Genomic DNA, 25,712 nt, shown 5'->3' on the forward strand with positions numbered 1-25,712 from the left:
TATAATAGTATTTCAACGACACTAAAATAACTGAGTTATACAACTACAAGATTTTCTTCTTAAGAAAAAGCAGAAATGAAGACAAGCAAACTGAGTGGTCAAATTTTTATTAGTATTAACATGTTTAACATTGAAACCTTCTGGGTTATGTGCAAAGTATAAATCATTCCAACTCATGTTGAACTTGGTAGACATTTTAGTCAATTTAAACAAGCTTAACATAGTTCATCCATCAGTCTACCCTCAATACCTCGGCAATCCCTAAATTAAATAACACACATTTTATTAGTCTGCATTTTGACATTTCAACTTTTTTAGATATTTAAGATTTTAAAAAATGTTTTGCAACCCTTAATATCTGATCCAAGATTTAACTTCTTTACTAAAGGATGTTTTAGCAGTGTATTAACTTACAGCAGAGCAAAATCTGTCCTTTAAAATAAAAATCTAAACTAAAGTGTAACTAGTACAAAAATCAGTTCTTTTTGTATTTCCTACATGTAATAACTGGCCATATATCACAAATCTCTAGCCAAATATATTTTCCAGTATATAATCTGGTATCTGTGACAGTTCACAGTTTTAAATGTACACTAAACATGTAGTTCATCTTTTATAGATTTCATAGTACATTTATCCTCTGCGAGTCTTTCCCTCTCCCATGGTACTAGTTGGTACTTGGTACTAGTTATTTTCATACATTACACCCCACACACACTTAACATAAACCCAGACACAGAAAAATGTTAACTAAGAGAGAGAAACTGGTCAAATGTTTGCCTAAACACAAATGTTTCTATGCATTATATTGCTCTTAGCATTCGGTCTCATTCTCTCTCTGCAATTTTGATTGTTGCTATACAGAGAAACAAATCTGAGAGCAGCACACACTCCCACGCACACACACAGGAAGAGGTTTAATGGAAGGAGAGGAAGGGTCAGAGTGGAATTTGTCAAAAGTGGTTTTATCTTGTTACCCAGCTGTCTTCACCCCACCCCCCTACGGCTCACAGATAAGCGTCTCAACCACAAACTTATTCTCAAAGTGGAGAATCTTGTGGCAGTTGAGCGCCTCTCGCTTCTGGATACCTGTGAAAAGAGAAAAATGGTATGGTGAATGTGTGTGGCTTGTGTGGTCAGAGTTCAATAACCTATATTTAAATAAATATCAACTTTAATTAAAAAAAAAAAAAAAAAAAAAAAAAAAAATATACATTAAAAATAATTTTATATATATATATATATATATATATATATATATATATATATATATATATATATATATATATATATATATATATATATATAAGGGCTGGACGATTATGGCCTAAAATCAAAACCTCAATTAATTGAACATTTTACCTCGATTACGATTAATGAACGATTATTTTGTTTCTGTTTTGTTTTTTTGCCCTCACAGTTCACTGACAAGTTTTGTACTGTAAATATGATTAACTATTAAAGGTGGGATTTTTTTTCCTGTTGAAAGAGCGATCTGACATCATAGCTCACTATCAGCAGTTATTTTATCTATGTTCGTAACATTTCTTACAGATTATTGCTCGGTGTAAGAGATAAATAAAGATCAGATAAAGATAAATTAGCACAGTACCAGTACGAGTGATTGCGTGTGAATTAGTCATACCGTCTCTATATTAATTGTAAAGCTGTGGGTTGTAAATAGCAGGGCTCTAGACTAACTTTTTGCACTGGTTCCACTGGTGCGCCTAACTTTTTTTCTTAGGAGCACCAGCACAAAAGTTAGGTGCACCCAAATTTTCGACCACATCGCATTTAACACCTCATTATGACAAGTTCACTTGTTTGTTTTTTTTAAATCGCTGTCCATATAGGCAATATTGACTTGTAGCCTAAATGATTAACTAAAAATCTGGTCAACATAATGTTCTTTATTTGAAGCACAATTCTACAAGAAAGGTAACTTACTGAAAAAGTGTTGGTGCTTAAAGTGCTTCCCTGAGCTGAAATTTACACTTAAAACATCTCAAGATAAAAGAAATAAAAAGAAAATCTAAATTAAGTGTTTTAAGGGCTTCAAACTGAACATCTCATGGCTCAATGTCTTATGGACTATCCTCAATTGCAGTCACATGCCCCTCGGATGGCCAACTCATTTAGTTTGGCCTTCTTGATCTTTGGCCTTGGCTAAACCAGCTGGCCACACTCTCTCTAGCATCAAAATCTTCCAGACTTGGCCCCTCTACACTGATTCTGATCAGATCTTCCACTGTGTCTGAATGAAGGGATGCTCTAGTGTCTGATCTGAACAGCTAAACAGTCCCTTAACAGCTTATACTACTGTCTCAGCTATTAAAATAGTTCAGTTTTGTATGTAATAGCAAAGTGATTATATTTTGTTTCGTTTTTTAATTAATTTAATTTAGAAAAACGTTAGGAAGAAATTTTTGTTTGTTAAATATAAGGTTTAGTTTTTTTTTTGTTTGTTTGTTTAAGTAACGTTAGACAGTGAGCCTATGTTTGATCAATTTAACCTTCTCAAATCATCACGACCTGCCTAAAATAAAATCTATAGATATAAAACAGTTCAAGCATATAACAATGTTTAAACGTTAGACCCAGATAAATGTGCGCTATATCCAATAGTTTGTGCGGAGATGCTTCAGGACATGGAGACGCCAGCATGATCACTTGCATTTTTTCAGTGGATACGCCTTCATTTTTGCTCATTAAGGTAAGAGTAATACATCATTCGTAACTGCAAAGGGTCTTTTTTGTGTGCACTCACAGTATCAACAAAACGTTGCGCTTTCTGCCGTGTCGTCTTTAACAGGAGTACAAAAAAAAACGACACTGCCTAAATCATAAATATATCTATAGACATGCTAAATATATCTATAGAAAGCTTTAAATGACTACTTAACGAAATAAAACAAATTGAAAACAAAAACTCTTTCGTTATAATCATAATCCGTAAAGATGCACTTCTCTTTAATGATCGTCTGAGGAGATGGCGAGCCTGGATCAGCAACTTCATCCTTGCGACACAGACTCAGAAAACACTAGTTTATTAGTAAATAATTCAAATATCTCCTTACTATTTCCCCCTGACACATTTATGGTAATTACTTTTGCCGGTGCTTTGCGGCAAGCTTGAGCTTATTGCATGTATTTGAACACAGAACAGGTCAGCTGCGCTGACAGCACACACCATACTGCTGCTGCGGGACACTAAACACCGTCCAGCCGCTCTTGACAGACACGGTAGCACGGTCTCATGTTGTTTCCACCAGCGCAACAAACAGGCGGGATGCCGGCCCCGCGTCTGAACTAAGACATGAAAATTGGCCCGAAGCCCGGTTCGAGGGGCGTAAAAAAGTCAGGGTCCGTCGGGCTTGTGCTGAAATGTAGCGCTCTAGTGTCTGTTGTTGAACCACAGGGAGACTTTCAGAGTCACGGATAATTATTTTTTCCCTTGAACGTTTGGTCGCACGGGTGCAACCTCTGATTTTTTGTAGTTGCACCATTGAGAAATTAGGTTGCATGAATGACCAAATTGGTCGCACTCTAGAGCCCTGAAATAGCCTAGTTCCTTCAAAAGTAGAAAAATATGCTATAATAATTTTTGAGATTCTAATCTACTTTAGTGATAAATCACTGGACAGCGCTGACAACTAGTTTCTGTGTTCCTCTGTGCACGCGATCTTCACAGCTACTGTTTATATGAGTGTTCGTGCCACAATGTAGCTGCGCGAACATGGTAGCTCGATAAAATAATACACATCCGATCGTCTAATCGCTTGAATGTCCAAATTATAAAACAAATACAACTGACAAAGTTTAGTGAAGACACAAGGCTCACCGCTCGCGCGCCATTACTATGTGTTGAACTGGCGTTCACCTCCCTGTTTTGCTTTTATGCCACTGACTGAATGGGGCAGAGTCATGTGGCTACACGTGGTAGTATGCTTTTAAGGGGGAAGTATTAACAGGATTAAAAAACCGAAATAACCGACATGGGAAAATTATGTCGGTTAGAGGTTCTGAATTTCGGTTTCGATTACTTTTCAATCAATCGTCCAGCCCTAATATATTATATGTATATATATATATATGTATATATAAAAATAAAAATAAAATATATATATATATATATATATATATACACATACATATATATATATATACACATACACATATATATATATATGTTTTTGTGTATGTGTGCGTGTATGTATATATATATATATCTGTGTGTGTGTATACGGTACACATATATAATACACACACATATACATACATATATATATATATACACACTATATAAAAAGGTATTTTGTAACATTATAAAACACTATTTAAAATACTTCCTAGTAAAGACTCATAAATGAGACAAAAATCTTAATTCGCAAATATTGTCTGTAAAGGTTAGTGCGTAAACAACCTAAGAACAATGGGATGCTCGTCAAAAGTATAGATGGATGCATGTGGTTACCAAAAACGGTCTCTCTGCGCTCCAGCATGTAAGTGTCTCTCCCTCTGCAGAGGCCATAGATGAAGTATCCCAGCTGATCCACATGCTCCAGCTTCCCGGTCACTACCATCTGTTCACGTACCAGGTAGGACTGCGGCAGGTATGTTCCAGCCTACAAACACAACAACAGTCACACTGTCACATGTTTGAACACCAGACTAAAACTGCATAGCAAAGACTTGCCAGCTGACAACCTAGACTTCATTTCTGGGCATTATTCAAGTGTCTAAGTTGGCAATTCATGAGGTTTTGTGGCAGACTAAAGGATGGCTATTTCGAAGAAGCTCAATTATAAGATAGCAGTGTTGCTGCAGTTACCTTGATGTTGACAAGAAGCTCCAGGAAGTCTCTGGGCGGCATCACAACAGAAGTGTTGAGAGGAATGACGTAGCATTTGTTCAAACGCAGATCCAGATAGGCTGTCAGTCTCTAAAAGCAGAGAAGGAAAACCAGCATGTTACTATTTTGGCAGAAGTGGTTTATTTTTGGGAATCTGATGAAATTGTGTGTGAATGTATGGCTTTGTGAGGGGGATAAATATCTGCGCTCACTCTGTTGAAGTCATGAACGATGTCAGCAGGGTCACTGTCGCTGAACTTGGGCACCGGGATGTTAATGAGCTCCACACCCTCATCCTCCAGAACCCTCACTCTCTCCTCAACCCTCTTGTATGCGGCTGGCAAATCCATGTCAGTTTCCTCCTGGCTGTCCTGCATCTTGTAATTTTCCTCACGGTAGTTCACCCCACAGAAATACATCCTCTCCTCCTGAAGACCATTATTATGAATAGACATATTCTTTCGCTGATCAAATAGACACATATCATTCGGTTAGATGTTTCAGCATGTCTGAGGAAATGGAACTTAAGACATCAATGATTTTTTTAAAGTTTGCAACAATTTTGTAACCAAAGGTTTTTTACCCCACATCAGCTAGGTTAATTATATGGGAGATATGGGTACAAAAACATCCTATATACAAAAATTACTGAAAAGAGGTGCTCTACCAAACAAAATTATGTCAATTATAAAGCGTGCAAATAGATTGAGAGTTGCACTTTTTCTAATTGACATACAAAAACATCCTAACAATTTTTTGCATTTTGATGCAAAATTCTTCTAGAGTAACCATAATTTGAACCATATAGCAATTATTACAGTGTAGATTAGTAACAGTTAAAGGGGTAATTCACAGATGACAAGATGGGCTTTTCCATTAGCCAAAAATGTCAACACCCATAATGCACTTTTGATTTTGGCCTGCCCCCTCTGTCCATACAACTTAAAAATATACTACTAACATAGTAACAAAAGGTGAACTTATCCTGTAATGCAAAAACTACAAAAAAATAAAATTCAATAAAAACCAAGTTAAGGCATTTTTTTTTTTTCATTTAATCATACTGAATCTATGTTTGGACTTTTTACTGCCTTAAATTTCGAAGTAAATCTTCATTTTAATACTTGTCAAGGACCCAACAGATTCACCATTTTATTCTGAGTTCTCATGTGTTGCAGCTGATGGAAATGACTCTCTCACCTCTATGAAGTAATACCTGTACAGGTAAGCTCCGCCCACAACCACACCAGACAGAATGAGGGCCAGACCCAAACACATGCACCAGCACCAGGCCCTGGACTGCTGCCTGATACGCAGACCGTCCTCCACATCCTTTAAACACACACAGGAAGAAATATTAAGTACATGCTCCTAGTAAAAATTATGTTTCTTTAAGCAGTTGATGACTTCAACAATACATGCTACATTTATTCTTAAGTTAGTTTTGGTATAGATATAATCTAAATTTTCATGTAATATATGGTCTTTTCTATGACGCCATGTGTTCAGGAACCACTGTCGGGAGCTGTGTTTTTGTTTCGATCTGTTCAGAGTTTTCTCTCTACAATCCCCACAGATCCCACATCACTAGTGCACCTGCATGAGTTTATCAGTGTTAAAGGAGAGAGCTTTCATAGATTTGATCTGTGAGTGCATTTAGTCTGGGTGTGGCTTTGTACAAAATAATTGCATTGTATGCAACAGATACTGGGAAATTTCCAACCTTCCTCCAGAGACCAGCAGGTACAAACACACTGCATGATGCAAACGAACAAAACCCTCAGCTGACACAGTGACTGATGAACAAGGACGAAAGTGAAAACAAATCAGACAGAATCTGATGACAACTTGGCACCAAATCCTTTTTTTCTCTCATTTGTGTTGATTTGTCATATTTTTCAACATAATAAGAGCAAAAGAAGCTAAAGTAGCCAAGCTTTCCTGTGTTTTCATAATTCATGTTGCAGACTCCAGGGGAATTATGAGCAACATAAATGACTACATTTCAGCTGGAAACGTCTATAATATCCAGAAAGGTTTGTTTACAGGTGTGTCTAAGGGATGCAGTCTGTGCTAAATTTCCTATGACGATGCTGCAATTTAATTTAATTATAATTTAGTCTAGTCATCATTAGCTCTCCTCTAGTTCAGTAAACACCAACCTCCTGATCTTCCACAGACACATTTCAGATTGTGTCTGTTTGAAAATGATTAGGGCTGCAAACACTGATCAATAATGAAAACAGTCAACTAACACGTTTTATTATCGATTAGTCTGGGCTGTGACTGGATTTAAATACTAAAATATCCTGTTGTTTATAATACTTGTTGTTAGACATGAAACTATATATATATATATTAGGGTTAGGATTTATATATATTATTTTTTGGAATAATTTTATTTTACAGTGTCCTTGTTATACATGCTACATGTACAATATATTATCATTCATAATAGTACTCAGTATTTATATGTGTAATTACACTGTAACAATGAAACCTTAAAAAAATAAATTACAATATAAAATTTTGTGCACACATACACACCAACATATATAGTATCCAAAACCCTCAAAATAAAAAACCTGTACATAACCTATAAATGCTGATTAAGCAAATATTTGAAGATATATTCTAATGATTTTTTTTTTTAAGTTTGAAGCTTGCCACAATCTACCAGTCCACAATTTAGGCACTACAGAAAAGACACCCAAAATCATCCTAATGCAATGTTCGGCTAAATACATTTACGTTTTCTATCATTTTAGATTTTATTTATTTCTATCTATTTAACTGCATTTACACAAATGCATCAATATCCTACGTTGTTCATGTGGTGCTCTGGTTGCATAAACGCACTTCCTGTTGTGGAGTTTGTAAAAAATGAGTTGAAAACAAAAGGCTTCAAAGATTCACTCACACTTTACACCCTCACACACACAGACACACACTGCAGATTACAGCTTAGCTAACAGAGGCCGTCTTTGTTTAAATAACCAGAGCCTTCAGGAGTTTCTCGAAGGAACAAAGATAGCTGTTTTTGGTAGTCGGCTCCAGCCACAAGTTCAGTGAGGCTTTGATCACCTGTGTGGCAGAGGATTTTAAACCACACAGCACGAACTTTTCAGCTTATCTCATGATGAATTGATACCTTTTAACCGATTTAGATAAGTATCAGAGTCTCTGATTGCTAGAAATGTCTAAAGGTAAGGAGCATTGCTCCATGCATGAAATCTTCTGAATCAATTTCTCCTTCCGAAACGCTCTTCGCTGAAACAGTGCCAGTGAAACCAGGCTGTACCGTTAGTCTGATAGCAGTGGCAGTGTTTCAGCAGACACCACAGTGTCTTATGAATGATTCACGACCTCTTCTTCTTGATTATCAACCCAGTTCGCACACTAGGCGCTGACTCATCCTCAGTGGCAGCTGATGATCGTATTTGAGGAACAGAAGCAGCCAGACGGTGCATGCATCTGAGTGGGAGCTGGTCTCACCCTTATGAAAGTCTCCCACGATAGACTGGTTAAACATGTCTTTCCTCTTCCTGATTTTACTATGTTTACAACTGCAACCTATTCAGGAAGTGCAAGTGACAAATTTATACACCCACAAACCTTTAAATGCAAATCTCATTTTAAAATTAACTTGTGTTTAATTTTAAATATTGCAATGACTGCACAGACAAGCATCAGGCTGCTAGAACAAGCATTTAAAAGTGCAATGCATGATTACTGAATTTTTTTAATGCAATATTTTTTATATTTCTGAACACTGCATGTGCATGTATTAGGAATCTTGATGGAAAATATCTTAAACGTGCGATAAGATTTTTGTGTATTTATCCTGGTGTTTGTGTCGAACTGTCGGCCATTTCCTGTAAACTCAAAGCTGACACTCTCACTCTCTCTCTTTCACTCACACACTCACACACACGCAAACACACAAGGCAGGAGATGGCTTCCCTTTACACACACAAAAACAAAACTATCTGACAAAAAATAAGGTTATAATCCTCAAAACCCAAACAAACATTGTCTATGTGTTTCAGTCACACTGATATCAACAACGTCTATAATAATCCAGTCAAACATCAACTGGTTATATTTTCGTGGTTTATTTTTGTAAAAAAAAAAATATATATATACTTCTTTATGCATTAATTTAATGTTGTCATGTTTATCTATACACTTTAACCGACCACCATTACAACAAATAAACACGTTAGGAATTTAATGGTTAAAACCAACGTTGTTGTTGTTAACCTTGTTTTTAATCTCAATGGCCGGTTAGCGTTTGTGCTAACAAAACTCACCACATCCTGAGGAATCAAAGCTTCATCCTTCTCCTCCTTTTTTAAATCCTTCTGTCCGAGAGCGGAGTTGAAAGCGAGTTTCACCATCTTGTGCAACTGGAATTAGTTTTGTCTATGCCTTTTTTCACCGAACTATAGCGAAACCTTGGCAAAGACGACGACCTCTCTGTGTACACTGCGCTGCTTAACTTGCTGTGGCGCATTTAGGTCGAGACGACCGGATTAATACTGTGTGTTCCTTAATGAACAGAAAGGGGGCGCTGTTTCCACCAAATACAAATAACATCGTTTGTTTTGTTTTAATGATGTTATACTTTCAACGTAATAAATATATTACATGATCGCACAATATAATATAATATAATATAATATAATATAATATAATATAATATAATATAATATAATATAATATAATATAATATAATATAATATAATATAATAATCAGTTCACGGATAGGGGGCGTGGTTTCTAAAAAATAAAAGAAAAGAAAGACTGTCCAACCTACCAGGTCATGTTTATCTGAGTGCAGGTAAGGTTTATGTGGAAAAAAATAATATGTTATGAAATCCTTGCAGTAGTATTGCAAATGCAAAGGGTGTTGCCTTGTGGGAACGGATAGACTAAGTTATGCCTGAGGAAGTTATGACGAAATATTGGTAACACTTTACAATAAAATACAATTCATGATTAATATAATTACATTCATATAATATTTATATAATATTCAATTCAATAATATAATCTAATTCATTATAGGTTAATGTTAATTTATTACTTGAAATGTTAAAATGTATATGTAGAGATTTTAACTTTGCGCAATATTGAATACATTCAAAGTATTGCTTTTGGGATACCTAATGTATTCAGTAATGTTAACAAATCTGACCATATTGTAAGCTGTTACCTAAATATTTGAACATAACATCACCTATAACATGTTCAATACAGACTTTACTGGCATGTACAAAATAAATATCTGACTGATTAGACCTAGTAGTTTAATAGACTTAGATAAAATTTAATACACATGTGTTCAATAAAATCATTAGGCTGCTGAGAAGCTGGAATAACATTCAGTAATTAATTAATTATGCATTACAGTCATTTTGAAAGTACAGTATGTCAGTCTCACAACTTAAGGTCAGGGCGTGTGTCGTTTCGTCAGGTGAAAGCTCTCTTAAAAATGAGTGAGAAAAGGCCTAAGGTGAGTCAGGAAGTGATAAGGTTGATTTATTAATGACAGAAACGCCTTTAACTCTTTCTAAATGGCTGGAAGTCCTGCTGTCTCAGGCTACGGGCAAGAATAGCTGGTCTTTGTCCAACTTGAGAAAGAAATAACTAATGAATCTGAATCTTTCGGTTTGCCATTTGAACAAATACAGGTAAATAATAAAAAATTAATCACTAATTTTTCAGTATTACCTACATTTTTACAACAAAAAACATGGGAATTAAGCATTTAGAGCTTTATATAAAAAATAAAAAAAAAGCCATGCCATCATCTTACACTGTTTTCAAAAAAAAAAAAACATTCAAAAAGTATTCAAAAGCCGCGCGCTTCAGTGAAAACATTTGAATCTCAAAAGCGCGCTCGGCGCGGGGGCGTGGTCGCATTAGAAGATAATGAAGGAAGACGTGAAAAACGGACATCGCGTTGTTTTCATATGGATTACTTTATCACAGAATATTTGTTTTCGGCAGCACTTGTTTAGTTTAAAAGTAGACATGTCAAGCTTTCTATAGATATTTCTCTCTCATGTCTCTTCGTTGAGTATTCACTGAGTTACAGTTCATTTTAATGACGCATTTGTATCTGAAGATCAGCGCAGACAAAGGCTGCAGACAGCACTCCTTGTTTGTTATCTTTATTTTATAAGTGCACAAAGTTTTGTTGTTATTATGTCTGTATACAAAAAAAAAGTAGACCCTTTACAGATTCGATTGATGTATTGCACTTATCTGTACGATCAAAACTGAAAGTGTAATTTAAGTTCTTTTCGGGGTTATCAGGAGAAAATACCCCAAAACGCGTATACGCGTTAATCGACTCCAGAGGGTTAATATTTGCTCAAAACTGTTAAAACCTGTTGTAATGGTGACTGCCAAGTTGGCGTGAGACAGGCAATAGTCTCACATGACAGATTTTTATCACTATCATGAATGATCTGTGGGTGGGCCATCTGGGCCTGAGACTACGCAGGCAATAACACATTCAAAGAAATGGTTTACCTTTATTCTTCTCTGGCTCCAAATTAACTGGTTCAGCTGAGAAAAACCTGTCCAGTTCTCCCTGCATGAAGATTGTGACATAATGGTAGTTTTCCTCCAGTTTGATGGAGTTGATGACGGATGCAAAGCAAATGTTCTTCAGTCGGACGCCAGCTTCCTCCATCACCTCTCGCTGGGCACATTTCTCCCAAGTTTCTCTGATAATTCAAATTAATTTACATGCAACCCGTGTGTTTAAATGCACTAGCACATAAGAAAAGTTAACACGAATAGAGCAGGAATTAGGAACATTAATGTCTTTCTGATTTGATACTGTGAAGGTTAACATCAGTAAATGGCAACACGGATGTACTTTTGTGACAGAGAACTCACCCAAATTCAATGTGACCTCCTGGTAACTGATAGGTGCCTTTCCCAACTTTGTTTGTTTTTTGTTTTTTTTCCTAGCAAGACACATCCTGGATTGAAAGAATCTGTCACAAGAACCCGAAGTCCCACTCCAGGACGTTTGAGGATGGGTTTTGCATTTTGAACAGCCTCGGACATTGTATTTAAACTGTGTTAAACCAGACAAACAGTTATATAGTTGTAGTCCAAACTTTATGTGACCTAAGTTATTTACTTGGAGTACCCTCTGAGACTTAAACCAAGTTCTAACCTTTCAATACAAAATAAATAATAAAAAAATAAAATAAAAAAAAAGTATATACCATAATAAACAAAATCACTCTTTATTGTATTTTACAAAGCAAAAAAGTTTTTATTTTTATAGTTTTAAATTAAGAAATTGAGATATCTTGAGAAAAGGCTGGAAGAATAATTAATGTGTAAAAATGATTGTTGACCATGCACAATTAAATTGATGTAAACTGTAGAAACTCTTGTTTCTGTCTTTTTGTTGTAGCTTCTCAAAAGTCATACATAGATCTTGACAAGGTGGAGGAAACATTATTAGATCTGCTTAAATATAATTTGTGGGTAAAACATCAATTTGTGAATGAATCCATTTTTTGAATGATAGGTACATGATTCAATAACTTGTCACAACCACAGACTGTATAGCTCTCAACGCACAAAAAGACACACAATTGCTGCCATCTACTGGCGTAAGGATGTAAAGAGTCAGAGGATTGAAAAGATTCGAGTCACTTGAATGATTCAACCCCCCCTCCCCATTATTCCCAAAATAAAGCTAATCTTTATCACAGTAAACACGTGAACTGATTTTAATAGTAAGCTTTGGTTCATGGGTAAGGAAATAGCCAGCTGCGATTCTCGATGCGCAGTTGCGCAGTTGACGTACGTCCTGACGCAGGCGCGTCCAGTCATTCGTTTTTCTGCTGCGCTGCTTGAGCACACAGAAACATGGCGACGTCCCTGATCTGCGGCCGGTTGTCCGCTGGACTGAGGAATTCCGGTTCCAGGACGACTTTAAGCTCGGCAGCTAAGGTCAGTTTTGCGTACACACATTAGATGGCTATATCCGACTGTCATTTGTAATCCCTGCTTGGTTTTTAATGCTTTTAATGACCCCAAATGGGCGATTCTCCTTTGACATTAGCCTTCAGGCTAACTGCCATCATTATTAGTAATGCTTAGATTAGCAAACCTATTTATTATCCACTGAGCGGATGCTCAGTTTGTAGTTTGTTCATATGGTTATCATTCACACTGAACCTGTCATCTGGGTTTTCGAGTTAACTTTGACCTACATGGACAGAGGGCCAGTCTGTGTTGTTTCACTTCAGTGTTTCTGTTTCAACTCTAGTAGTTAAAAGTCTAAGTTAACTCTTAAACCACTCAGATCTGCAAATATGCTTGTTAAAATGAACAAAATGATAGCGTCCTTAACTATAATCCTTCCTGAATCATAAATTTCATATCATAAATGTCTAAATGTTTGTTCAGTAGAAGGTTGTACCCTTGAGTAAGACACCCATGTTGCTCCATAAAGGACTATTCCTATATTGAGTGTCCTGTATGTCACTTTGGATTACGGCAAATTATTAATCAGTAATTAATTAGTCAGTAAATCATCTCTATATTCATGGTGCAGACAGTCTGTTTCAGTAGGTGTTGTAATTCCGCATATTCTGATATCCCATATATTACTGGAAGACTCTTGACTTTGTTTGGCTTCTACTAAAGTCTGTTAAGTGTTCATCTGTTGAGCAAGGGAAAGGGAAAATCCTTTTTCTTGTAAAGCTGAGACTTTGCTTGTTCTTGTTTCCGTTAATGCAATTCACAAAAGTCATTGTTGGCAATGTAAATATGAGCATGGCTTTAGTTTGTAGCCACAGTATCCCTTGTTCAATCTTATTTGGCAGGGTGACCAGAATTTATTTGTGTTGGATTTAATGTCCATTTTCTCTCTTTACTTTCAATTACCAGGTGTTTGGTGGGACATCTGGTCTATTTGGTAACCATGGAAACCAGCCGTCTCCAATGCTGTCAGTGCAGCAGCAGAGAAACCTCTCCCTTCATGAGTACATGAGCATCGGGCTGCTGAAGGAAGCGGGCATCTCTGTGCCTGCGGGTTTGGTGGCCAGCACGCCTGATGAGGCTTATGCTATTGCCAAGCAGATCGGTAAGAACTCATAAACATATGCTGGGCACTAATTGAGAAAAGTCGATATTTATTCTCAAAGGGATGCAGGCTGCATAACTGTTCCATAACATATGCATACTGATTCATTTGTATTTTCCACTGTTTACATATCTTACACATTGGAATGATCTTGAGTAGTATTTCAACACAGCATATATAAATGTAGGGAATACCATTGCCTATGCTTTTACGCAGGTCAGATTACAGTGTTTTGAACAGGACAGCCAGATCACTCTATGTTAGGGGTCTTGATTTTGCTGAGTGTTTGTGTTTCAGCTGTTGTGCTGTTCTCAAACGCACTGCAGTCTAAACATAGATTTGCGCCACCTCTGGAGAATGTGGCTACCCTAACCTTTAATCTAACTGTCAGCATATAGGCAGCACCTGCACAGACCCATGATGGACAGGCAGTGCTGTTAGCTGGAATACAGGAGGGTAGGGTGTCACAAACATGGAGGAACTAGCTTAAGACTGAGACACATGTAACATTAGAGATTGGGTTTAAGTGAGTTTAAACCAATAGTTTGAATCTTGCTGTGTCTCAGATCAGCATAAAATTGGATTTCACTCCTTAAAGGGATAGTTCACCCAAAAATGAAAATTCTGTCATCATTTACTCACCCTCATGTCGTTCCCAACCTGTATGAGTTACTTTCTTATATTGAACATGAGGGTGAGTAAATGATAACAAAATGTTAATTTTTGGGTGAACTATCCCTTTTACTTGCTGTTTCCAAATGAATAATAATTTGCTGTGCATTTCATTACTGGGAAATGCACTGAAATGTACATTAAGGGTGGCAAAAAGTGGAAGTGTTTTATTTGCAGAATTGCAACATGGACAAAGTTGGAAATATCCCTATTTTCACAATGTAAAATCAGCGGTTTAGTGGCGTTCTGTGGGTACTACTTCCCTTTTTCAGAGCTCCAACATTGTACAACTTTAAAAGGGTTAGTTCACCCAAAGCTGAAAATTCTGTCAGTTAGTATTTACTCATCCTCTTGATGTCTAAATCCTATAACAGATGTTCTGTGGAGCACAAAACGAGGTTCATCAGAATGTTCATGCTGCTGTTTTCCATACATTGAAAGCAATCATGAATAAAGATAAAAACAGTAATATTGTGAAATGACTTTTTTTTTTTTTTTTAATGTAATTTATATCTGTGATGTCAAAGCTGACATTTTTAGCAATCATTACTCCAGTCTTCAGTGCCACATGATCTCTTGGAAATTATTCTAGTTATGATGATTTGGAGCTCAAGAAACATTTCTTATTATTACCAATGTTGAAAACAATTGTGCTGCTCAATATTTTTGTGGCAACTGTGATACATATTTTAAGGATTTGCTGATGAATAGAACGTTCAAAAGAACAGCATTTATTTCAAATCATTTCAGAATTGTTTTGTAACATTATGTCTTCGCTGTCACATTTCATAAATGTAATACATTCGTGCTGAATATTAATTTACTAAAAAAAAAACTGCCTCAAACTTGAACAGTAGTGTAGTGAAGAACAGTCAAATTCAAGCCATTAGGCAGGGAAAAGGCAGCATGATCATTTTGCATAATATCTGCTTGTTCACATGGGTCTTGGAACAAAATGTAAATAATGACAATTTTTTATTAATACCATCTTAACCAATACCACTATAAAATGTGTAGTTATGTCTGTTTATTGAAAAGTTGGCTTGTAAAGTTCCCATACTCCCAGTCGAAATTGTATTAAACTCCACCTTATTGTTTTTACCAAGCAGGCGGAATTGAGGCTTTCCGAAATCATTCTTATTGGCGTCATATGTCTGCTGTTTACAACTGGCTATGCAGTTTCAATCCTAGTGAATCAAAACTATTTAATCCTTCCCGGTCCTGTTATGTGTTTATTACATTTATGATAACGATCAGTTCCAGACTTTCATAAGCCTGTTCCGTGTGTCTGTACACCAGGTCTGTGCAGGTTTAGAGACTGTAGCTAATTACAGTGTGACTCACTGGTTGAGGATGCAGCAGTTCTGTAGTGAATTTTTCATCTCTGTCAATTTAAGTGGTTTTTGTTTGTTTGCTAATGGCCTTTGAGCGTGGCCATATGTTTCGTGTACTTCTGTGTCTGTTTGGTTGGCATTATTCAAGGCTTTTTTTCATTCTTGTTTATTCTTTCTCTTTTTTTCAGGCTCTAAAGACCTGGTGGTTAAAGCCCAAGTGTTGGCGGGTGGTCGAGGCAAAGGCTCTTTTGAGGGAGGATTGAAAGGCGGAGTCAGAATTGTTTACTCGTGAGTGTTTGTGCCTGCTTTATTGTTCATCACTTTATTACTTTTCCAATTTCCTTTTTGTCTTCTCACTCTCATTGTGTCTGCAGGCCAGAGGAAGCAAGAGATATCTCCTCTAAGATGATTGGCAAGAAGCTGTTCACTAAGCAGACAGGAGAGGCAGGGCGGATCTGTAACCAGGTGTTTATCTGCGAGCGCAGATACCCACGCAGAGAGTATTATTTTGCCATCACCATGGAGAGGTCCTTCCAGGTGAGAGGTCCATACTGTGTGGTTTATCTATGAAACTGCTTTGCATATGTGTGCATCCAATTACAGGAAGTCTTTTTACAAGTTCAAAAATGACGTCACCGCTCTACATGCTGCAGTAAGCAGAGTGGCCAGTAGAGGGCAACTTTTACAGTGTTGTGAGCCAGCACTTTACTGGTTTCACTTGGCCTTAAAATGATCACATAGGTTCTGCTTCACCCTCTACAGGGCCCTGTGCTGATTGGCAGTTCTCAGGGAGGCGTGAACATTGAGGATGTGGCTGCAGAGAATCCTGATGCCATTGTGAAAGAGCCTATTGATATCATGGAGATAAAGATGGATCAGGCTATTAAGGTGAGGTGCAGAGTATTATATAGCTCTGCAAGACAGTTCCCACACTGACCCCTGCTTGAAAATTTTTTTTATTCTACTTTTTCTCTCTCTCAGGTGGCAGAGAAGATGGGTTTCCCCCCTGCATTGATCAACGAAGCTGCAGAAAACATGTTGAAACTTTATGATGTGTTCATCAAGTATGATGCATCTATGGTAGAGATCAACCCAATGGTGGAGGATTCATCTGGCATTGGTACCCTGAAGCAGACACCTTGCACTTTAGATCATTATGTATACATTAAAGAACCCAGTCCTAGGGCTGTACAAAATAATATCAGTATCATGGAATGGCTTTTTGGATAAGGCGATTTTAATCAAATATTTGTCATCACTGTGAGTTAAACGTGACACTGTGTTCATTTACATGTGTGCAGCTCATGATCTAGGGTTTGTTTCAGCATATTAGAGCAGATTGGTTTGTTTACTGTGAATTGAGCCACTCTGAGATGATAAAACACTGTTATAGTTCATGCTAACTCAAAATAGTAATTTTCAGCTTTTTTATTATTATTTTTATTTTCTGTGCTCCTCGAGAAAATCCCTCCAATCATTTTAGATTGAATAATAGCATCAAATAGAGCTATTCAAGTCATCTGGTGGGAATTTCTGTGTTTTTTCAGATCCAGTAAATATAGCAGAAAAACAAATGCAATGTCAGTTTATTCCAATGTTGTGCAGCTCTACCCAACACTGTAATGCTCTATAACAGGCTCATAGATTTATGCATTCATAGATGATTTCTTATGTGCTTTGCAGTGATGTGTATGGACGCTAAGATCAACTTTGACTCAAATGCTGCCTTTAGACAGAAGAAAGTGTTTGACATGCGAGACTGGACCCAGGAGGACGCCAGAGACAGAGAGGCAGCCAAAGCAGACCTCAACTACATCGGCCTAGATGGCACTATTGGCTGTCTAGGTCAGTACAAAAAACTTACTTTACTTTTAGTAAACTAGGTATGATTTGTACCATTATAATTAGTTTGAATATTGAATATGTGTGAATCTACACATGTGATGTCATCTGTGTTTAGTCAATGGGGCTGGACTCGCTATGGCAACTATGGACATCATTAAACTGCATGGTGGAACACCTGCTAACTTCCTGGATGTTGGAGGCGGAGCCACTGCACAGCAGGTGACGGAGGCCTTCAAGCTCATCACGTCTGATAAAAAGGTACTGTCATAATCAAAGGAATTACATTGGCTTCTGTGTTTATTGCCGCTCTTTGTATTGCACCTCTTATGTCAGAAAATGTTTGTCTGTGTTCTCTGTAACAGGTCCAAGCTATTTTGGTGAACATCTTTGGTGGCATCATGCGGTGTGATGTCATCGCACAGGGCATTATTATTGCTGTCACTGACTTAGAACTGAAAATCCCCATCGTAGTACGGTTACAAGGTGAGAGAGATCGAACTTAATACTATGATTATGATTGATGGTGCGGGTGAGTGCTGATCTGAACAACTGGATCATATTATCAGTTATGCCTGTAAGAACAAGCACTTCAGGTTTCCTTAGAAAATCACATGAATAGAACTTATCAGGCATATCAGAGGTTCGTTTGGTCATGGGAAAACCTGGAAATATTTGGGGATATTTTCAAATAGTATATTTCCAAGGCCTGGGAAAAGAGAAATGGCATATATAGATAAATATAGATTTTTCTAGTTACACACAACTTTAAATTTATGTCATTGGTTAGATGTTGCTCTTGTAAAAAGTAAAACTTGATTGCAGCCATTATGATGTTGAAGTTGTTTCAGTTTCCTTTTTTCAGAGAACATGCTTCTTAGAATACTTTAGAGAAGAAGTCTGAATTTAAAGAATTATTGAAAATCCTTATCCAGTAAACACAGATGACTAGAAAGGTCATGGAAAAGTCCTGGAAAATTTGTTAGGTGAAAACTGTACCATCTATATCAAGAAAAGTTTGCACAAATCCCCCAATAAGACCTAGAAACGTCTGGGAGAGTAGAAACATTGACAAAAGGGGTGACAGAAAGGAAAAAGGTGTCTGGAAAGGCATATTAGTGCAGGTGGCTCATGTTTTCTGTCCTTCATCTTACTCTCATTACGCTTGTCTGATCTCCAGGAACAAGAGTAGACGATGCCAAGGCTCTGATCGCTGCCAGCCCTCTGAAGATCCTGGCCTGTGATGATCTGGATGAGGCAGCCAAAATGGTGCGTTACTCTTATTTATGCATGCATATGAGCAAATCCAAAGTGACATGAAGAATAATCTGTCCATCATGGTTCAGGAATCAAATTGATAGTCCAAAGAAATATGAGATTTTAAAGTAGTTGTTCACCCAAAAATAAAAAAATCTGTCATCATTTAGTCGTTGTTCCAAACCCATATAATTTATTCTCGAGAGACAGGAGAAAATTTCCCACAACTTTACCTGCCATTAATGTTTAAAATAGCAACATTTACACTTTTTTGGGGGGAAATAAAGAATAAAAATTCACATGCATACACTTTTCAACAAGGTTCAGTTCATTAATAGTAGTTCATTCTTTAGGTTGCATGAACTAACAATGAAACATACTTTTACAGCTTTTAATAAACTTGGATAATATTAATTTCTACATATATTACTTTAATATTTCAAGTTATAAATAAAAAATAAATACATAATACATCGTTCAAGTATAAATTATAAATGGCTTTAATGTATTGTGAGTGAACAAACAATCAAACCAATAAATTATGAATAAATTCATCTAGATTAATTAATGCTGTGAAAAAAAAAAAAAAAAAATGCTGTTCATTGTTAATCCATGCCACCTAATCCAATAACCAAGGGTAACAAATTGCACCAGTGTCATTTAAAAGGGGTAAGTGTACAAAAGGAAAAATGAAAGCACATGTTGCAGTCCATACAACTTTGCATGAAATAGAATCAAAGCAAATCTAATTATTACTATACAATGACTATACAAACCAGATTTCCAGCTACAAGCAATTTATCTTTCCACCTCTGAATGGTGGAAGTGATCATACAGCTGAACCGCTGGATGATCATGACAGCCAAACAGAACATATAGAGTTTTTATATACCGTTATGTAACAATCATCACTTTTTGCTTTTTACACTGTGTTATAATTAAGCTGATCATAATTAAAGGTCAACTGTTGAACATTTACCATACCTTTCTCTCTCTTTTCCTCTAGGTTGTAAAGCTTTCTGAAATTGTATCATTGGCTAAAGAGGCCCAGGTTGATGTCAAGTTCCAGCTCCCCATCTAACAAAGCAAACCTACAAGCCACATCACTATTCACACCATCTTATATGAACTAAATCTAAGCCCACTACTTGAGCTTGTCTAGTCTTAGACCACCAGTAGAGTTCTCCACAACCCTGTGTCCTGGTCAAGCTTCTGTCATCTCTCGTTTCTGTCTCTCTGTGGTTCCCTGTTCCTTCTGTCTCATCAGTGCTTTCAGATTGTTAAAGCACATGTGTGTCTGCATGGTGCCACTTTCATTTCATGTGAATCAACCTCACCTGCAGAGCCCATCAAACCAGTCCACTAACATATTGTTGGATTTTTTTTTTTTTGGTTACATTGGTTTAGATCGGGTCAGTGTTACTACCTGCTGTTGTTTTTGTCAATGTTATTGTTTATTTGATTTCTTAAGTGGAGGATGTATTTATGTGGGACTGTATTTATACTGTTGAAATGTATGGAGACCTGACTTTCTGGGTAAAGAATGTCTCAGACATATTGCTCATATCTTTTGCCACATATGTATACACACACAGTATCATTAAAAGAAATTCCCACCCCCTTATTCTTCATCCCTCCCTCCCCTCCTTCTCTTTTCCGGTGGGAGGGAGTGTCGCTGCAGGATGTCTTCTCTGTTCTCCTGAAGAGAAATGCACCATTTCCCTTTCAAGTAAACGCACAAGCACTCACAGGGAATATGTGTGTTATTGGTGTTCTCTCAGTCTGACATGGAGCCACCGGTGCAGTGGCTGCAGAAAACAATAAAAATACTGAAGTGTCTCAGAGGATGATGATTGATTCCACCCACAGACTCTGTCACAGTCTATTTTTGAAATGTAGAACATGTACTTCCATGGTAAGTCCTTTGAAGCATCTTTCATGTTAGAGTTGGTCCTGTAGTGAGAATTTTACTTTCTCTAAAGGAAAGTGCTCTGAATTTGACAGCTCACAGTTTGAGGTCTGTGATACCTCAACTATCCAGTAGCATTCCTATTGGTTGCCCAGCTGGTGCAGGACCCCCTGGACGTATGTGATATATTATTTATGTTTAAAATATTAGATTTTTTGTCTAAAATGTCTAAAACTGCACTTGGTGAAGTTACAAATGACTTGCTTCTAGCATCTGACTAAGACTGCATTTCGCTGCTTAGATCGAGTTTAGTGCAGTGTTTGACATCATAGATCATGACATACTATTACATAGATTAGAATGACATTGGTATTCAGGAACAGTCATTAAGATGGTTTAGATCAGGGGTGCCAAACAGCCCTGCAGAGTTAAGAGAGCTTCAGCTAATCAAGTCCTTCAGGCTTGTTTGAAAACTACTTGATATATGTGTTGGAGCAGGGTTGGAACTAAACTCTGCAGGGCTTGCCCCCCAGGAATGGGGTTGTTAAATCCTATACATCTGACAGTTACCACTGTGTCTCTGTAAATGAGAAAGCAACTAACCTTACAGCTGTAAAATATGGAGTGCTGCTGCAAGGATCTGTGTTAGGCCTTCTGCTGTTTATATATATATATATATATATATATATATATGATATATATATATATATATATATATATATATATATATATATATATATATATATGTGTGTGTGTGCTGCTTCTTGGAAATACTATGAGAAAACACCTGGATTAGTTTCCACTGTTATGCTGATGATACTGAGTTATATATTTATTCAGTTAACAGATTTACCAAATTTACCAGGTTAACAGAACATTTTAAAGATATTAAAGGCTAGATTACTTACTGGGCAAAATAGCCTATGCCATATTTGCTTATATTTAGTCAGTCACCAACTGATTAGCTAGAACTATTCCTTTAACCCCCTGGTTACACAGACAAGGCTTAAGCCTAGTCCCAGACTAAAATGCATGCCTGTTCTGTTTTAACTGTACTGAAGAAAGAAACTTGCACTGACATATTTTAAAATATCTTTTTCTCTCTAAGGCATCTTTATAAAACTCTAAGGCATCTTTATAAAAGTCCTAACAGGATCATGCTAACCAGCCAAACCTCTGTTGTGCTAGCTCATGTAAATATTGATATTAGATGCAAATATTAATTGACTGATAAATCCACTTCTGTAAAGGATGTTGTATTAGTGTTGATTTGAAATCAGTTGAATTGTCTTTTAAAATGCAGTGTTCAGATAAGTGCTTGAGTGGAAGCGTTTGGCTTCAGGCTGCCTGTTTCAAATGCGTCATGCTTTTAAATAAATTAAAACAATATATTTCTTTGCCAAGGGTGATGGTAAACCAACCTATTAAAAAACTGTTTCATATGAACAAGTTTTAATTTCATGCAATCTTAGAGATGTTCCATCATAATCCCTAAAGGGCTATGGAATGTGTTTAAATGTTTATGGGAATACGTTGAAGTTTGAAGATGGAATCATGCAAACTCATGTTGATATGGTCCCTTCTGTGAGCATACATAACCTCTTCAGCTCATCTATCTGTACTGAATGTGAATCGATACTGCGCTGCTTCATATTTTTTTAATTACGTCCCACAGTAGTTGGCCTCATACAACTTTAGATGCTCTTCTTCTTGCATGCCTGGGATTAATCTAAATAATTCTTTAAAAAGACACATTTTTATTAGTAGTTATGATGAAATGCAGTTATGGTGGTATGTGGTGTGTAATAAAATATTTTTTAAATGATTTTTTTCATCCCCTTGTTTTTTTCTTCTTGTTTTACTTCTCATTTTTACTTTAAAAAAAGCTATAAACATCTTAAAGCAAAAGAAAAACAAACTCAAATGTATCTTTATTGAAGCTTGTTTTTAACACATTCCACTGGCAAAGAAACAAACAAGATATATTGAATATAAGTCTAAATATCTTGTCTTAAGGGTTTTAAGGATATTTTTACTGACATTCACCTCTATCAGACAAAAACTATGCAATTTTAAAGTTGATGCTTTTGGACAAATATATAAAATCTAGTCATCTGTTTGATATAGTGATGGCACGATTGTGAACACGCACATTTAGCAGTTGTGAGAATGATTTAGTCAGAGATGTTTCACAACTGCTCTTTTTGAAAATACAGCCAGTCGCTACTGTGGTATTTTAATTTCCTTCCTCGATCGGTATAGCTCAAGTCAAGATTCACCTCAGTGGAAATAAAATTTGCATAATTTCCCACCATGCCACAGGCTTGTTCATATTTACCTGTTTATTTTTGGTGGAGTGGGGCCTCTGAATTTTTTCTTGCAGTGCTGAGGTTGATACGCCCCCGAGGCTAAAATTATCCTCAGCTTTTGGAGAAGAACTTCTTCAGGGCTTTGCCTGTTAACTCACTGGAACTAAGTTGAAATGACATCCTGGAACATTTTATATTGGAGATTTGCATTTGACTGTGGGAACTTTTCAGAAAAGTAATTTGTGGATTTAAACAATTCTTATAATATCAGAATGTATCATTCACTTCATTGCCCTGTGAATTTAGGTGACAAAAATAGGGCCCTATGATTTACACTATGCGGAAAACAAACTGACTCGCTGAATCTATTCATTAAAATGGAATTCACTGTCTAACAGAATAGGGCAAAATTTGGATAAATTTATCAAAAATAGGGTTGTACACTTAATCAAACCACAATATGGACTAGTGTCTGTGAGTATTAGACATAAATTAAAATTGTAAAAGATTAATTAAACTGTTTTATGCATTCATTTGATTGACAGTTTTGAACAGATAACAAAGTTTTGAATATATATATATATATATATATATATATATATATATATATATATATATATAATAGTGCCCTATATATATATATATATATATATATATATATATATATATATATATATATATATATATATATATATATATATAGGGCACTATTACTGTTTACTATTAACTATTATACTGTTTATTGACTATTATACTGTTACTGTTTTAACATTCTTAATTTTGGATATTTCCTTTACATTTGACTAGTTATTATTGTTGTATAAGCTCTGTTGTGTTCAGTACAGTCTTTGGAGTATTTCAGGTTTCCGTTTTCATTATTATGTTTATCCTTCATATATTTTATGCACTTTCTAAGGAGCAAACATTTCAGTGCAGGTTGTATGCTGTATATAACTCTGTGTCAAATAAAAGTCTTGCATTTTTAAGTTTTATGAATTAATTTTGATTAAAATTAAGTTAAACCATTAAGACCAAATTCAGAAAAAATGTAAACACAGAAACTGTCCAAAATATAAAATAGAATTTGGGAAAAACTAAAACAGGGCCCTGCACAGGGTATCAAGTGGTTTTCAAATGGATGGTAAAAAAAGCACAGATGGATGCAGTTATCTCACTTGCACCTCGATTCTTAAAAATTGCCCTGACCAAAGGCCGCAAATTAAGTCTTTAGAGTCGACCTCGCTCCAAAAGCCATATCCCTTTATTAACTATTCTCATCATATTCCCTATAGCCTTTCTCAATCCATTCATCCCTCTCCCCCTCCCTCTGTTGCCCCATCTTATCCCTCATTAGTTGTGCGGCTCTGACGGGGGTTCATAAAATCTTTTGCTGAGAAAAGGTGAGAGAGGGGAGGTTGAGGATGTCTCCGCAGTCCGCACCCCTCCCAGCTCACCTGCTGTTATGGAGCAATGTGTCAGGTGGTCCCTGGAGACTCACTCACCGAGTGTGCCGAGTGTTTTTAATCTCTGTGCTCTGAGTTTGTCAGTTGCTGAATGAGACGTGCTGCATCAGTCATGCTGCTTTCACACTATTAAAGATACAATGTGTAACTGTTAGCACGGAGCCACTGTTGCCTGAGGGATTTGATGCTAAAAGACTGTCTTTGAAAACACACAGCGTGGAATCATTTGAAGGGAATGTTGTTGTTTAAAAATGTCTGCTTTTGTCATATGCTCAGTTGACAGCTGGTTGTACATTGTGCCTTAACGGCTTTGCTCAATTATCAATTTTCCGATGTTGAGAGAGATGCTACTGATATGGGTGTAAAAGTAAAGAAACAGACATGGTGACATGAGTGCTAAACAAACTTGTTCATCAGTTTGTGTCAACAGAAATTACTCTCTGTTGCCTTGGTAATTGTAGATTCCAGCTCCCTTTCCAACCCAACACTCTCCCACTATTCTACCGGGGTGTCAATTATTTTTATCTTTATTTCGTCCTCTCCTCTTTTGACTTTCCTAATAAATCCACTCTGATATAATAAATCTGATTCCATGGGCAGCCCATCCTTCCTCACACACTGTGCTACAACACAGGCCTATATCAGAATCAGAATCAGAAGTATCAGTCGAGTATCAGTTGCATGGGGAGTGGAACTCAGACATCTTTAGGTTTCAGCACCATAGAGAAACATTGGAAGATCCGAAGCTCACATCTGTTTGATGGTGTTTATGCTACAAAAATGGGAAAATGATGTGCCTAGGATACTTGTAACACTAATTCCAGTTATCCTGGAGGATAGGCAATGTTATTTTATTTTATCCCATTTCCTAAATACAACCAAAACAGAACAAAATTTACGCTTTAGTGCATTCAACCCCAATCACAGAAAAAAAAAAAAAAAAA

At 36.5% G+C, this 25,712-nt stretch overlaps 2 protein-coding genes and 1 pseudogene across 3 annotated transcripts; 1 reads left to right on the plus strand and 2 right to left on the minus strand.

Moving 5' to 3' along the window:
- Positions 1–91: 91 nt before the first annotated feature.
- LOC109089056 (integral membrane protein 2B-like) lies at positions 92–9,382 on the minus strand. Of its 2 annotated transcripts, none has more exons than XM_042757834.1 (6): positions 9,166–9,382; positions 6,053–6,184; positions 5,065–5,280; positions 4,832–4,942; positions 4,475–4,625; positions 92–1,089 (listed from the first exon to the last, which is right to left on the minus strand). In XM_042757834.1, the coding sequence occupies exons 1-6, from the start codon at positions 9,250–9,252 to the stop codon at positions 1,001–1,003; spliced, it is 786 nt and encodes a 261-aa protein (XP_042613768.1). In that variant the 5' UTR covers positions 9,253–9,382; the 3' UTR covers positions 92–1,000. The 2 variants fall into 2 exon arrangements, with proteins under 2 accessions (XP_042613768.1, XP_042613767.1); XM_042757833.1 differs by having other exon boundaries at positions 5,065–5,316.
- Positions 9,383–11,287: 1,905 nt separating this feature from the next.
- Positions 11,288–11,947, minus strand: LOC109089006 (annotated as a pseudogene).
- A 745-nt stretch (positions 11,948–12,692) lies between these two features.
- On the plus strand, positions 12,693–20,926 carry LOC122145268 (succinate--CoA ligase [ADP-forming] subunit beta, mitochondrial-like). Its single transcript, XM_042757835.1, has 11 exons — positions 12,693–12,844; positions 13,787–13,982; positions 16,177–16,276; positions 16,363–16,525; positions 16,751–16,876; positions 16,970–17,108; positions 17,672–17,833; positions 17,949–18,091; positions 18,196–18,316; positions 19,011–19,099; positions 20,094–20,926. The coding sequence occupies exons 1-11, from the start codon at positions 12,761–12,763 to the stop codon at positions 20,166–20,168; spliced, it is 1,398 nt and encodes a 465-aa protein (XP_042613769.1). The 5' UTR covers positions 12,693–12,760; the 3' UTR covers positions 20,169–20,926.
- The last annotated feature ends 4,786 nt before the right edge of the window (positions 20,927–25,712 follow it).

This window comes from Cyprinus carpio, chromosome A6, assembly GCF_018340385.1.
Source record: "Cyprinus carpio isolate SPL01 chromosome A6, ASM1834038v1, whole genome shotgun sequence".
In the NCBI taxonomy this organism is placed as follows: domain Eukaryota; kingdom Metazoa; phylum Chordata; class Actinopteri; order Cypriniformes; family Cyprinidae; genus Cyprinus; species Cyprinus carpio.